Genomic DNA, 15,264 nt, shown 5'->3' with positions numbered 1-15,264 from the left:
TTGCTTGGGTATACATTGCTTGGACTCTGGGATTGTGGCATTCATCTCGCTTTATTGGTCGAGGGAGCCGGCGTACAGCTTCCGGGTCATGTGGCCAGCATGACTAAGCCGCTTCTGGCGAACCAGAGCAGAGCACGGAAATGCCGTTTACCTTCCCACCGGGGTGGTAGCTATTTATCTACTTGCACTTTGACGTGCTTTCGAACTGCTAGGTTGGCAGGAGCAGGGACCGAGCAACGGGAGCTCACCCCGTCGTGGGGATTCGGACCGCCAACCTTCTGATTGGCAAGTCCTAGGCTCTGTGGTTTAACCCACAGCCCCACCCACGTCCAAACATCCAAAACAAATCTATACAGAATTACCACTTCCCCAGTGGCACAAAACATTTGCTAAAACAGTGGTTCTCAACCTGTGAGTCCCCAGATGTTGTTGGACTACAACTCCCATCATCCCTGAGCTCTGGCTTTGCTAGCTAGGGGTGATGGGAGTTGTAGTTCAACAACATCTGGGGACCCACAGATTGAGAAAGGCTGTGCTAAAAGAAAGGAGGCAGAGCAGTCTATCGTCACATCTCTAGGTCTCCAGGGAGATCAGATGTCTGCAGTGTATTTCAATGACAAAAAAACAAATAGAGATATTTAGCCACTAATTGTTGAGCTCCTGATCATTTCCCAGTAATAGAAAATGTTCAATGTGTATATCCCTCCCACTCCCGCTGTCACAGCCAAGATAATATAATAATAATTTATTATTTATACCCCACCCATCTGGCTGGGTTTCCCCAGCCACTCTGGGCGGCTTCCAGCAAAACACTAAAATACAATAACCTATTAAACATTAAAAGCTTCCCTAAACAGGGCTGCCTTCAGATGTCTCCTAAAAGTCTGGTAGTTGTTCTTCTCTTTGACATCTGGTGGGAGGGCGTTCCACAGGGCAGGTGCCACTACCGAGAAGGCCCTCTGCCTGGTTCCCTGTAACTTGGCTTCTCGTAGCGAGGGAACCGCCAGAAGGCCCTCGGCGCTGGACCGCAGAGTCCGGGCAGAACGATGGAACCTACAATGGGATCTTATTACATATGTGCTTGAGAATTTGGACTCCATCTGCTCTGACTTACCTATCAACATGACTGGAGACTTTAATGCCAAGGGTGGGAAGTGTATACAAAAGAATGGGGGATCCTGGATACTTCTGTTCTCCCAGACTTCTGTTGTTGGGACCATAGATCACAGGATCCAGTAATCGATTTGGCGGGAAACTCAATGGCACCCCTCTGGAGGCTTCACCCGGGGCAGAAACCCAGGCTAGACCTGCCCCTCCCCCGGCTACAGCTCTGAGCAGGACACAGAAGAATGCAGCAACCATGAGTTCAGCCCACCAACCGGTTGTGTGTTTATGGTGGATGTGGGGGGGGGGGGAATGGGGCTCTTTTCAGTGCATTCGGCATGGAAAGCAAATGGCCTGTCAGGGGAGAGAGGCAACGCTCCATGCCTTCTCCACCAGATTGTTGCATCTGGGAGGGGGTATTATCCTGTCTTTTACTCATAAGTGGGGCTTCCTTCATGAGTGAAAAGGGGTGTGTGTGTGTGTGTGTGTGTGTGTGTGTGTGTGTGTGTGTGTGTGTTGCAAGCTCATAACTCACAAGGAATTATTAGCTACATTTCCCTTCAGGATTCTGCATATAACTTAAGTGCAGGTCTGTTGTGTTTTTTAATACAGTGGTACCTTGGGTTACATACGCTTCAGGTTACATACGCTTCAGGTTACACTCCGCTAACCCAGAAATAGTGCTTCAGGTTAAGAACTTTGCTTCAGGATGAGAACAGAAATTGTGCTCCGGGAGTGTGGCAGCAGCAGGAGGCCCATTAGCTAAAGGGGTGCTTCAGGTTAAGAACAGTTTCAGCTTAAGTACGGACCTCCAGAACGAATTAAGTACTTAACCTGAGGTACCACTGTATACAAATTGCCAGCAGGATCTCCGATCAAGAATAAGGCCCCTTGAGTGGGTTATTCCACCTGCCTGCCAAAGTCCCTTGTGCACTATTTCCCGAGCACCTGACGGAGGGCAGTTTTTTGGGTCCTTGGGAACCGCATTGCAGGGGGTTTCCAATGGCCCTATGATCAGCGGGAAACTTGGGCTTGCTCACCAACTAAATGCCCACCGACCCACTCGGCACTTTCCAGGCACCAAGCCAAAGCTGCTTCCTTCAGGGATCATCTGTGCAACTGGCTTCCTCACGTGAAATTCTGCTGTGCAGCTGATCCAGGAGAGCCAGTGTGGTGTAGTGGTTCAGAGCGGTGGACTTGTAATCTGGTGAACCGGGTTCGCTTCCCCGCTCCTCCACATGCAGCTGCTGGGTGACCTTGGGCCAGTCACACTTCTCTGAAGTCTCTCAGCCCCACTCACCTCACAGAGTGTTTGTTGTGAGGGAAGAGGAGAAAGGAGATTTTTAGCCGCTTTGAGACTCCTTCGGGTAGTGATAAAGCGGGATATCATATCCAAACTTTTCTTCTTCTTCTATTCATCCAACCATGGGGCAAGAGGGTAGGCACTGAGGGAAACTGCCTCAAGTTCCAATTTGGGCCCAGTGCTGGGCCAAATCCGGCCTGCAGGCTGGAGGATCTCTATCCCTGGAGGCTTCTTGTATAATTATTATTATTTTTTGGTATAATTTCTTTGTTTTACATTTTAGAATATTCATTTAAACAACTTCCCTTCTTCTCTTTCCATGGTTCATTTTGCATGCCACAAATCCCTGCATATTTTATATAAACTAAAGCATTCAGTATTCCATTGTTGCATCCATCAGAACTTATTTACACTGTTGAATTTATGCTGCCAACGTTTTCAAGTGTACGCAATTTTTACCCATATACAGTGGCACCTCGGGTTAAGTACTTAATTTGTTCTGGAGGTCCGTTCTTAACCTGAAACTGTTCTTAACCTCAAGCACCACTTTAGCTAATTGGGCCTCCCGCTGCTGCCGTGCCACTGCCATGCGATTTCTGTTCTCATCCTGAAGCAAAGTTCTTAACCCGAGGTACTATTTCTGGGTTAGCAGAGTCTTTAACCTGAAGCGTCTGTAACCCAAGGTACCACTGTATTCAAATAAACATTTGTCAATCTTCTTTAAAAGTATGTTCCTCTATTTCTCTTATTCTATATGTTAAGTCTGTAGGCTACACATATTCCATCAGCTTAAGTTGCCATTCTTCTTTAGCTGGGACCTCACTCGTTTTCCATTTTTGGGCTAACAAAACACGGGCTGCTGTAGTGGCATACATAAATAGCCTTTTTTGACACCTGGGAATTTCCATCTGAATTATCCCCAACAATAAGGACTCTGGTTTGTTTGTTTTTTGGAAAAGTACTTTTAAACATTTTTTTCCAATTCATTCTAAATTATTTCCCAATACCCTTTTGCCCTTTTACAAGTCCACCACATAGCCTCATTGCCTCTTGTATAATTATTATAATGGGACGACCTGTTAAAATTTGGCAGTTTGCTGCAGAAGCTGGTCGTTTACTTGCTTGTATCATTTCTGTTTCACAGCTTTCCCTTTCTAATTCTGGACCCGCCTGCTAGCGACTGGTGCTTCCTTCTACAGAACACATGGATGGAACAGAACTCCGAAGGATTGGTCTGTGACATCACAGCTGCAAAGACCAATGAGAATCAAGCCACATTCTCTCCTGTCCTCTTCCCAACTCCCATGGATGCTAGTAGGAACCCAGACACAAAAGTAAGTTCATTTCCACGAGTTACTGACTGCGGCGTTCTCCCCACAATCTCACGTTCAGCCCTGAGCTACCCTCAGCTGTGCCTGTGACTTCAGTTCTGGCCCAAGAACCCCTTGTTGTCCTCCTTTCCCTTTCAGTCCTTGTTCCTAAGGGTTCACAACTAATATAACTGGACAGAAATAATTAACCCTCAAGCATCCTTTCATTAGCATCTTTTCATACGCACATTTGGCTTGATAAAGTCCAGCTGCGTGCTCATCCATTGCATACTTGCGTGGCCTACACCGAGGTTCTAAGCCACTTCATGGAGAAGGTCAGAGGACCTCTAGCTTAAGACATGGAGGAGAGAGGGTGCAACCTTCAGCATAGGACTTTATTCAAGTAAGTCCTGTTCAGAGTAGATGCAAATAAATTAATGGACTTGATTGAATCATGTCCATTAACCCCGATGGATCTACTCTGAATAAGATAATGGAGACAACACGCTGTTGCGCTTTTTTACAAGCCCATGTACTGCATAGAGGCATGCAGGTGGCGCTGTGGTCTAAACCACTGAGCCTCTTGGGCTTGCCGATCAGAAGGTCAGTGGTTCGAATCTGTGTGACGGGGTGAGCACCCGTTGCTCTGTCCCAGCTCCTGCCAACCTAGCAGTTCAAAAGCACACCAGTGCAAGTAGATAAATAGGTACCACTCCGGTGAGAAAGTAAACGGCATTTCCGTGCGCTCTGGTTTCCGTCTCGGTGTTCTGTTGCGCCAGAAGTGGTTTAGTCATGCTGGCCACATGACCCAGAAAGCTTTCTGTCAGCTCCCTCGGCCTGAAAGCAGAGATAAGCGCTGCACCCCATAGTCGTCTTTGACTGGACTTAACCGTCCAGGGGTCCTTGCATAGAGGTAAATGCTACATTCACTCGCAGGTTCTAAGAGTCATCACTATGCAAGGACGAGCTTTACCTGCTACATTCTGAATATCAAACCACTCTTTAGCACTCGGTTGGTGCAAACGGAAGTTCACCTTTTCTCCGGATTTGCATTTGCTCTGAACAGCACCAGATTTAGGGCAGTGTGGGCGGTTCCACCACACAGGGAGCTGAGCTGAAGGGGTGTGAAACTGAGAAGATCCATAACTGAGAAGGTGCATGTGAAATTTTGGCACCGTATTGTGAAAGATTACCAAAGCCCACACCTGCTCTGATTTAGCACTAAATAGCAGATTTCCTCTGGGGGAGAAGGAAACCACTTGGGCTCATGCTTAGAAAGTGTAGGTTAAGTGGAGAACTGCTCAGACCCCTGCTTTCTAGGCATGGGACATACCAGCACCTCCATCACTAGTTGTGTACGGAAACATCCTGGAATGCATCCTTTTGCAGATTGGCTTTATTTCTCCTGTGTTTCTGTGTCTTGTGGCAACATAATAGTAATGGTAGTGCTTTTCATTCAGCAGCCGGTCTGACCATCTTCTTTCTCTGACCTCACCCTCATGCAATCACTGATCAAGCCATAAAGGGATGGGGAGACAGGAGGCCACATTCTCTTGTCCATGGTGGGTGGGTGGGGGACAGAAGCAAAATTGGGCAGGGCCAGAGATGCACCTCATAAATACTCCTCTCTCCATCTGGGCTCGCAAGAGGCAGGATCACAGTTCAAGGGCACATTCAAGCCAGGCAAAAGCACTCAAGGAGGCAGCCAAGCAGGGGTGGTGAGGGCTGTGGCCTGGGGAGAGGAGGTCTGCCCTGGGGAGATGTAAAGGGATTGTCCAGACAGTTGCACAACACTGACCTTTGCACTCTCTTAGGAAACTTCTCGGTTTTCCTAAGTGTTTACCCATGCAAGGCCTCTTCCCCAGCCTTGCTGTAAAGGTAAAGGTAAAGGGAACCCGGACCATTAGGTCCAGTCGTGGACGACTCTGGGGTTGCGGCGCTTGTCTCGCTTTATTGGCTGAGGGAGCCCGCGTACAGCTTCCGGGTCATGTGGCCAGCATGACTAAGCCCCTGCTGGAGAACCAGAGCAGCGCACGGAAACACTGTTTACCTTCCCGCCATAGCGGTACCTATTTATCTACTTGCACTTTGACGTGCTTTGGAACTGCTAGGTTGGCAGGAGCAAGGACTGAGCAACGAGAGCTCACCCCATCGCGGGGATTCAAACCGCTGACCTTCTGATCGGCAAGCCCTAGGCTCTGTGGTTTAACCCACAGCACCACCATAATTCCTGGCGGCTGGCCATGTTGGCTGGGGCTGATGCGAATTGTGACCCTCAACAACATCTGGAGGGCAACACATTGGCTGTCCCTGCTCTGGAGGAACCAGGCACATGATCTCCATAATCAAATGGGAACCGGTTGCCACTTCCGTACAGTGACGGCTTCCACTCTGAGATGCCTGCTTTCTTCCCCAGGTCTTGGAGGACCATTGATGCCACTGCAGGAGAAGACATGTTTGGCGTTGCATCCGTAGAACCTGGCCTTTCTTCGTATGGGTGCCTGCATCCCCAAGCCCATCCCTCCAGCACCACTGAGTGTCAGCAACTTACTCTCAGCGAAGGAGAGCTTGGAGATAGCCAACCGGGGATCTGACACCATGCTGACAGCTTGCTTAGACCACGCCCTGCTAGAGTTCCCCCGTGAGCCTCGCTGCCTCCAGGACAATGCCACCTTGACCGTCCAGGTGAGAGGGAGGAAAAGGATGGAGTTTGTCTCCGGTGGAGGTGAGAACAAGATAGTCATCTCTTGGTCAAAGAAGAAAACCCGCTATAACATTGAGGTCTCCAGCCTGGAGGTGTACCTGGACCGGCTGTCCCTCTGCCCAGCTCCACTGACCTCTGAGAATTTGGAGAAGGTGAGGCAAGAGCTCCTTAAATGGGGCGATGTCACAAAGGACCTGCGGGCCTGCCTTGATCTAGCCATAACAGAGATTGAGAAGGAGCCACCTTCAGTGAAGAGCAATGCAGGGTTGACCATTGAATGTGAAGGCTCCTGCTTGGATTTCATTTCTGGGAAGGGGAAGTCCCATATCCACATCCTTTTCTCCGATAGACAACCTCGGTACCGGGTTCGAGTTACTTGCATGGACATCTACGTAGACAGGTTGAACAGCCGCGCGGTGCCCCTCACCTCTGAGAACTTGCTTAAAGTGTGGAAGGAGACAGAAGGCCTGAAAGGATGTACGGTGGACCTTCGGGCCTGCCTCAAGCGAGCCTTGCAGGAGTTTAATGCTTTGACTCCACGACACCGGGCCAATGCCACCATCTTCATTGACTGCGATGGAAAGAACTTCAAGATGGTTTCCGGGCACGGAGACAGCTGGATCTCTGTTTTCAACGTTGTCGGAGATCAACATTGCCGAAGAGAAGTGGTTCTGGCGCTGGCGGATTCCGGGTCGTCCGGCAGGGTAACAGGCCCGACCTCTGGGAAACAAGGGAAAGAAGGACCATCAGTTTGGATGAGGAAACTGGAAGGGAGGAGAGGGGCAGAGGAGGGCCCGTCCAATCAGGCAAGGAGAACTTTCAAAGTGCTGTCCAATGGGAAGAGAGCTAAGAGAGGAGGGCCGCCCAATGTGATCGCATTAGAAGAATTTGCCTCTAGTACTTGGAAATGGGAGGAAGAAACAACATCATCGTTTGCAGGGAGGACTTTTTCCCGTGAGAAGAGGGCAGATACGGGGCTGTCCAAAAGTTCCAGGGCGCCAGGAAAGGAATGTTCCCTTAAGTCAAAAGCATTATCGACCAGTGGGAAAAGGAAACGGTCTGGTGAGAGGGATGGAAAAGAAGGAGAACATGCTGGGTGGCAGAGCTTACCCAGTGGAACAGCAACAGAGGAAGTGTTGATCCATGGACACAGGGAGGAGGCTGGGAAAGAAATGGAGCCCACATCCAATGGATCAAGTGAAGATGAAGATGATGAAGAAGAAGAAGAGCCACCTGGTGTTCTAGAGGAGTCTTCAGACAGCAGACAGGCGGACGATGGTCCAGAAAGGTGACTCATCTGGAGGACTGGTGAGCATGATGGATCCATCCAAGGTCTGTTCTTGGACTGGGACTGAGATGGATGCTTTTCCAGAAGCAGGACGTTGTTTCTGGATCAGGAAGCCGGGGGCTGGTCCACCAAATGAATTGTGCAAGAGTGATACCAAAAATAAATGATCTATGGACCTGAGATGCCACTTATATCTAGCTATGGCGGTTGGGGGGGGCAGCGGAATTTGCTTCCAGATTGTGGTACTGGTGTGGTTCAGCTCACCTCCACGCCACACAATGTCCTCAGCCGTTAATCACCCTGTTAGCCTTGGAGGGGAGGGAACGTACAGATAAAAATTTCTCTTGTCATTGGATATGGTTGGGTTGCAGGGGCAAGTGAGAGGTGGGGCATGGAGGAAAGGGTAAACACTACTCCCCTGCACGAAAGCCCCAACCCAAATTGCACACCCCTTCAGACACACACACACACACACACACACACACACACACTTTTCTTTTTAACCAAAAGAAAAAATAGCATGGAGAAACCTGATGGCTTCCCATCTAGCTTGACCTTTGCTATGGACCCCAAGGAAACACACTTGACACTTCCTTATCCTTCAGTAAAAGCAGCTCGTTGCTGCCACCTTCTGGCCTAGTCCAGTGTTTGCAGTAGGCATTTGAGTGCATATTGGAACTTTATTAGGTTGATGCCATTAGAGCGATTAAAGCGTTCTGCCACCCTCGTGCAAAGAGCCCACTTTTTAAAAGAAGCAGGTTTTCTTGTGGTTAGGAGGAAAGTGACCGGAAAACGCATTATGAGCAAAGATTAAATGGAGAGATGTATAAACACCCCACGAGCCAAGCAAGAGACATGAAAGAGGAAGGCTCATTGTCATATAACTGCCCCGGAAATGAAATCAGAATGGGCACCTCTGTCTTGGCACCAGGAGAGCCTCCCTGGGGAAGATCTCTCACCCTACACTCTGCCCAAAGATGACATATGCCCCCCATGTATTCTCAAAACAGTCCTACGATATGGGTGAAACTAGGAAGGAGTGCGTGGCCTAAAGTCCTCCAGTACGTTTTGTAGTAAGGAACTGAACACAGGTCTTCTTGTCTTAAGTCCGACACTCTAAGTGCTGGTGCTATAGGATGACAGAGAATGGAACCCAAGAGATCAAATTGAACATGTTTTATTTGGGTTCTCTCTGTGTGTGTGTGTCTCTTTTCATGAAGCCCAGAAATTACGTGTGAGCCAGCAGGCTAGTAAAAATAATACACAATGTTAGGGGAAAATCGCAGGCAACCCCCCTAATAATAATAATAATAATACATGTGTGAATAGCTTTTATAAACGTGCTCTGTGAGACTGCATCACAGGATCTCTCAGGGACAATTCATGTAGGCTAAGATATCGATGTTACTGGAGGGGGTGGGAACTGGGAGGATAATGCGGGTGAATTTCAATTCACTTTGCTTTATAACACTGTGTCAAAGAATACTCTGAAGACGAGAATTGGGGAGGGCAGAGAGATCAGCTTCTGACAGAAGAGGAGGGGGACTATTCGCTGCCCCCCCCAGGGACAGTGTTTCACGAAGCAGAGAGACAGGAAGACACAGAGCTGTCCAGCTTTGAGAAGGGAGGGAGCAACTAGGTGATACATCAATAGAGAGTGGGGGGGAAACCCCCTCCCCCCCCAATTTCAGAGATACGAGAACAAAAGAGACACATCGGAGAGGCGGGACATCCTGTTGGTGAGCTGCTTTCTGCGGAAGTGGAAGAGAGGAGTCAGTGTGGGCTACTCCAATCCTGGCAGAGGGAGGCCAATCTGTGTTCTCAACATGATACTGTAATAAAAAGACTATAAATCTACCAGATGCTCATTAATTCTTATTCGTGAGCTACCAGGAGGGAGAGGGAAACTTGACATACTGTTATGCACCACCCAATCTCTGAGAGGTGCGAGATTCCATGGGGTTCCAAGCACCCACTCAGGGTTCATGTTTTCTTTTGGAAACGAGGCACAGCGGAGATTGAGGTGTCTTTAAGTTATATGGTTTATTTACACATGTATACAACCCGAGCCTACAGTGGAGGCGTTCACAGCAGTTCCCAAATTCATGCACAAACCGAAACGGCACCAATCCTTCGGAATTGTCTCTTCTCCAGATTTTGTAATGCTTTTTTCCAACTGAACCAATGCGGGCAAGGATGCATAGATTGAGGAAAAGGTAGCGTTAAAAAAGAAGAAGCGAAAATTAGTGGCAATGACTCGGACTGCATTCTGTTAGGGGAAATGGCTCGCGAAAATATTATATGTTAAGTGGGTCTGGCCCGTCGTTGTTCAAGGTCCCTTGAGTTCAATATCCTTAAGAGATCCTTCGCTTTGATCCATTGGAGCATGGCATGTTGTTGCAGAGTCTATTTGTGGCAGGGGATCTGCGCATGTCTTTGTCAGTTCAGGTGCAGCCAGTGAAGCACAACTCCAGCAAGTATCCCCGCAGTGTTTGGAAGCACCTGGCGGCTGGTCCTGCTCCACGGCCACCGCTGCTCCAGCTGCGGCATTTTGTTGCAGAGGTCGTCGCTGTCGCAGCAAGTGGCGTTATAGGTGAATCCGAAGAAGGAGTCCTTCAGGCCCGATGCGTTGCAGCTGGGAGACTGGTGGCTGCAGCCCAGCCAGACAAAGAAGTAGAAGGGGCCTGGACATGAAATAAAGAGGGGGACAGGGTTACACTGGGGTGGGACAAGCAGCAAATAAATAATAATAATAATAATAATTTTTTATTTATACCCCGCCCTCCCCAGCCAAGGCCGGGCTCAGAGCGGCTTACAAGCCATAATAAAAACAAGATGAATGATTACAACTTAAAAACAAAAATAAAATACAACATTAAAATAATGGAACATTAAAATATTAAAATGTAGCCTCATCGCAGGAGTAGAAGGAAAAGAAAAAAGAAAGAGAGGGAGGGAGGGAATCAAATAGGCTCCAAGCCAAAGGCCAGGCCGAACAACTCTGTCTTACAGGCCCTGCGGAAAGAAATCAGATCCTGCAGGGCCCTGGTCTCATAAGGCAGAGCGTTCCACCAGGCCGGAGCCAGTGTTGAGAAGGCCCTGGCTCTGGTTGAAGCAAATCTAACTTCCTTAGGGCCTGGGACCACTAGGGTGTTGCTATTTATGGACCTTGAGGCTCTCCGTGGGGCATACTGGGAGAGGCGGTCCCGTAGGTACAAGGATCCTAGGGTATCAAGACCACCTGACCCAGGAATACTGCAGTACAGTGGTACCTCGGGTTACAGATGCTTCAGGTTACAGACGCTTCAGGTTACAGACTCCGCTAACCCAGAAATATTACCTCGGGTTAAGAACTTTGCTTCAGGATGAGAAGAGAAAGCTTGCTCCGGCAGTGCGGCGGCAGCAGGAGGCCCCATTAGCTAAAGTGGTGCTTCAGGTTAAGAACAGTTTTAGGTTAAGAACAGACCTCCGGAACGAATTAAGTTCTTAACCCGAGGTACCACTGTACTCAACTCTCTCCTGTTGATCTATCTAGCAATCTAGCTCCACCTATCTTTCATAGTCAATTGATCTGTTTGTCCATTTGCCTATCAGTCTATAATCTATCATAGCCAACTGTCCAATTTTTGTCACTATTTGTTATCTGTCTGTCTACCATAGTCTATCAACCATTTTTCTATTATCTGTGGATCTATCAACCTTTATCATGTCCTATAAATCAAGGTTTCCCAAATTTGGGTCTCCAGCTGTTTTTTGGACTACAACTCCCATCATCCCTAGCTAGCAGGACCGGTGATCAGGGATGATAGGAATTGTAGTCCAAAAACAGCTGGAGACCCCAGTTTGGGAAACCCTGCTATCTATCTACCATCTATCATCTATCTAAATTGACCAATATCTTTTACTTTGGAAGATGAAGTATGAGAGAAATGGACTTGCGGTCATCTAAAAGTAGATGGCTGCTCCAGATTCTGCGCCCAGGGTAGTAGTAGTAGTAATAATAATAATAATAATAATAATAATTTATACCCTGCCCATCTGGCTGGGCTTCCCCAGCCACTCTGGGTGGCTTCTAACAAAACACTAAAATACTGTAATACATCAAACATTAAAAGCTTCCCTAAACAGGGCTGCTGTTGTACAAGCAGTCCCTAAACAGGGTGGTGCTGGTTGTACAAAAGGAATACTGTACTGTTCCCTGCTGTGCAGAAGCCTGTTCTCCAGTTTTATCCAGGTTTTCTCCCCCCTGCAGAAGACCCTTCTGCTTTCCTTGCTGATTCCCAAGAGTAATGTTTCTTTCATGTTATCACCATCATTTTTAATTTGTATACCGTCTTTCTGTCTTACAATACTCAAGGCGGTTTACAAGCTGAAGAAACAAAAAATGTACACCTAAGGCAACACAAAAATGTGATAATAAAACAAAACTTTAAAAATAAGCAACCTACATCAAACCAAGTGAGTGTTCCGGTTTGCGAACGTTCTTTGGAACCTGAACATCCAGCGCAGCTTCCGATTGGCTGCAGGAACTTCCCCCAGCCAATCAGAAGCCGCACCTTGATTTCTGAGTGTTTTGGAAGTCGAACGGATTTTTGGAACGGATTCCGTTTGACTTCCGAGGTACCACTGTGCTGAGCTGGACTGACAAAAGGCAGTTTCCTATGCTCACGCCGTTCCTCTCTTGCCACTCACCAAACATTGCGAGCCGCGTTTCGCAGGTCCCGTTTGGTGTCGCCGTGCACTCGTGTTCACCCCAGACGCACCCATTGTATGGGTTCGCAACCTCACAGGCATGGCATTTCAGGGCCCTGGCTGCCGACAGGAGAAACAGAGATGCAGGCTGTATTAAACAAAGGCAGAAGAGTGCAAACAGCAATTTGCACCAGTTCAGAACTGGCCCAGTCTAAACCTAGGAGTTGAAGGGGTTCGAGGTAGATTCTGCAAAATTGCGAAAAGGGAGGGAGGTGTTCTGGCCAGTGCAGCTGACTCTAACACCAAGAAAAAGTTCTTGAGATATCAGGCCAAAGGGTCAGTTTTGACTCTGGCTACAAACTCCACATGCAGCGACTGGGGCAGTTAGGTAATTTGAGATGCTGGGCTTTAAGAGGTTCTGCTGCCTTTAGATGTTCATGGGTGTTAAGTTGTGGGTGAACATATCAGACGACACAGTGATTCTTCAAACAGCTCTTGTTTATTCACAGGCCAGAACAGAACTGAACTGAAGAGTTCAGCCAGCCTGCTTATATAGAGCTCCACTAGAACGCAACAGTAACCATTTTCTGTAACTATCCAATCACTGAACGTCACTTTCAATCCCTTATTTACATATGGGGACCTGAGTGAAAACTAACTACAGTATCCCCCTGCTGGCCCAGAGTGAGAACTTCAGTACATAACAATGGGTATAACCTCACTTGCTTCAGAATTTAGTGAGCCATCTCTGCTACATTTGGGGGTGTGTTTGTGTGCTCCTGTTCATCCTGTTTTAGAAAACAGAATGATAGAATTGTAGAGTTGGGAGGAAAGCCAAGGGGCATCTAGTCCCATTTGCCTTCGATGCAGGAATCCTGCTGAGAAACGCTATGGACCTCTGCCCCAAAGACCTTTCTGGATAGAACTTTGTGGGAAAGGAGGCAGGGCCTTTAATGAATTCCACAATCCCATCCCCCCGAATGTCACCTGAAAATTTAAGCCAATCATGCTTCCCTGTGGCCTTCTGTCAGGGCCTGGACTGCAGCGGAATGGTTGAGGCCGCCCCCTCCCTCCACCTGAACCTTCCCGAGAAGAGAAGAGTGTGTGTGTGTGTGTGTGTACACACACACACACACACCGTATTTTTTGCCCCATAGGACGCACCGGCCCATAAGCCGCACCTAGTTTTTTTTTGGGGGGGGGAATAAAGGGGGGGAATTATTTTTTTCCCCCAGGCGCGGGGTTGGGGCAGGGGAAGCCCCCAGAACAGGCAGCTCTCTGCAAGCCGTGGAAGCCCAGCGCACACCGACCCCTCTCGCTCTCCAGGCTTCAGCGAAAGCCTGCATTCGCCCCATAGGACGCACACACATTTCCCCTTCATTTTTGGAGGGGGGAAAGTGCATCCTATAGGGCGAAAAATACGGTGTGTGTGTATATATGTATGTGTATATATATATATATATATATAATTTTCAAAGATCTTTATTGAAACTTAACATATATACATAATAGTCAAAAATCCCAATGATTCCCTCACATAAAATATAATATCTAAGTTACAACAGCTGCATAATTATACACTTAATTATAAAACCCACCACCCACCCTCTACTTCCCTCCACAGCAATTCGACTCTTTATATTTCCTTCTACCTTTCCCCCCTTGCATTCTATAATAAATTATTTTTGTAAAATTCTGATTTCTGCTTCTTTCTTTATTGGTTTTGTTTATTGCTTGCATTTTTTATTCTAAGCCTATTAGCATGTCATTCTTAGAACAATATTTTGACATATAATCTTCGAAATACTTATAGATTTACAACAGTGGTTTGCAGAAGGTCATGACTCTGAGACAGAAGAGGGATGAAGCTGGGAGATAATGGAAGAACAGGAGGGGAAGACAGCAGGGCAACTGACTGACACATTATCTTTAGAAAGCATTCCAGAGCCCCCTTCTCCTAGGACCCGGAGGACAGTGAAAGTGGCAGAACAGAAAGTGAATAGACAAAAGAACTTACACAGCCACCGTATGTTAAGGGGTGGAGAGTCTGACGACTGAGGGTAAAAGGGGGGGAGGAGATTACTTGGAGCAATGCCATTATCCCAGAGATGATGTTCTACATCTCTCTCTGTGAATATTGAATAAAATATGTCAGTAAGAGATCCTTGAGGGACGTGGGTGGCGCTGTGGGCTAAACCACAGAGCCTAGGGATTCATAGAATCATAAAGTTGGAAGAGACCACAAGGGCCATCGAGTCCAACCCCCTGCCAAGCAGGAAACAATCCCCGCAATGGGGTGAGCTCCCATTGCTTGGTCCCAGCTCCTGCCAACCAAGCAGTTCGAAAGCACGTCAAAGTGCAAGTAGATAAATAGATACCACTCCGGTGGGAAGGTAAACGCCGTTTCCGTGTGCTGCTCTGGTTCGCCAGAAGTGGCTCAGTCCTGCTGGCCACTTGACCTGGAAGCTGTACGCCGACTCCCTTGGCCAGTAAAGCGAGATGAGTGCCACAACCCCAGAGTCGGCCACGACTGGACCTAATGTTCAGGGGTCCCTTTACCTTTAAGAGATCCTTGTTTTTTCCACTACTGGCAGCCTGCCACAAGGGGGGTGGGGATCAAATTCCCTGAAGCCTGACACCTTCTAAAAACATTAGCTATGGGTGCTGTCACTCCCCACCTGCAGGACCTATTTCCCTCCCTCCTGATGGTGAACCTTTCTGTGTAAGGGGTGCGGGAACGACTCACCAGTTGCCCAAAAGACGAACATGAAGAAGAAGAAGCAAACCAGCGGCTTTCCATCCATTTCTGATTCCCTTGCAGTCAAATCCAAAGGTAATTTAAGGAGATGGTTGGGTGTGGATT

At 48.0% G+C, this 15,264-nt stretch overlaps 2 protein-coding genes across 3 annotated transcripts; one reads left to right on the top strand and one right to left on the bottom strand.

The window, feature by feature from the left end:
* The first annotated feature begins 3,601 nt into the window (after positions 1-3,601).
* On the top strand, positions 3,602-7,889 carry LOC310837650 (uncharacterized protein). Its single transcript, XM_083724574.1, has 2 exons — positions 3,602-3,741; positions 6,134-7,889. The coding sequence occupies exon 2, from the start codon at positions 6,211-6,213 to the stop codon at positions 7,711-7,713; it is 1,503 nt and encodes a 500-aa protein (XP_083580700.1). The 5' UTR covers positions 3,602-3,741; positions 6,134-6,210; the 3' UTR covers positions 7,714-7,889.
* Positions 7,890-9,733: 1,844 nt separating this feature from the next.
* On the bottom strand, positions 9,734-15,258 carry LOC310838053 (lymphocyte antigen 6 complex locus protein G6c-like). Of its 2 annotated transcripts, none has more exons than XM_083725439.1 (3): positions 15,148-15,258; positions 12,402-12,549; positions 9,734-10,393 (listed from the first exon to the last, which is right to left on the bottom strand). In XM_083725439.1, the coding sequence occupies exons 1-3, from the start codon at positions 15,199-15,201 to the stop codon at positions 10,149-10,151; spliced, it is 447 nt and encodes a 148-aa protein (XP_083581565.1). In that variant the 5' UTR covers positions 15,202-15,258; the 3' UTR covers positions 9,734-10,148. The 2 variants fall into 2 exon arrangements, with proteins under 2 accessions (XP_083581565.1, XP_083581566.1); XM_083725440.1 differs by having other exon boundaries at positions 12,402-12,521.
* Positions 15,259-15,264: the final 6 nt, after the last annotated feature.

The sequence above is a fragment of the Podarcis gaigeae genome (assembly GCF_964106915.1).
Source record: "Podarcis gaigeae genome assembly, chromosome: 2".
NCBI classification, from domain to species: domain Eukaryota; kingdom Metazoa; phylum Chordata; class Lepidosauria; order Squamata; family Lacertidae; genus Podarcis; species Podarcis gaigeae.
This window is presented reverse-complemented; position numbering and strand designations above follow the sequence as displayed.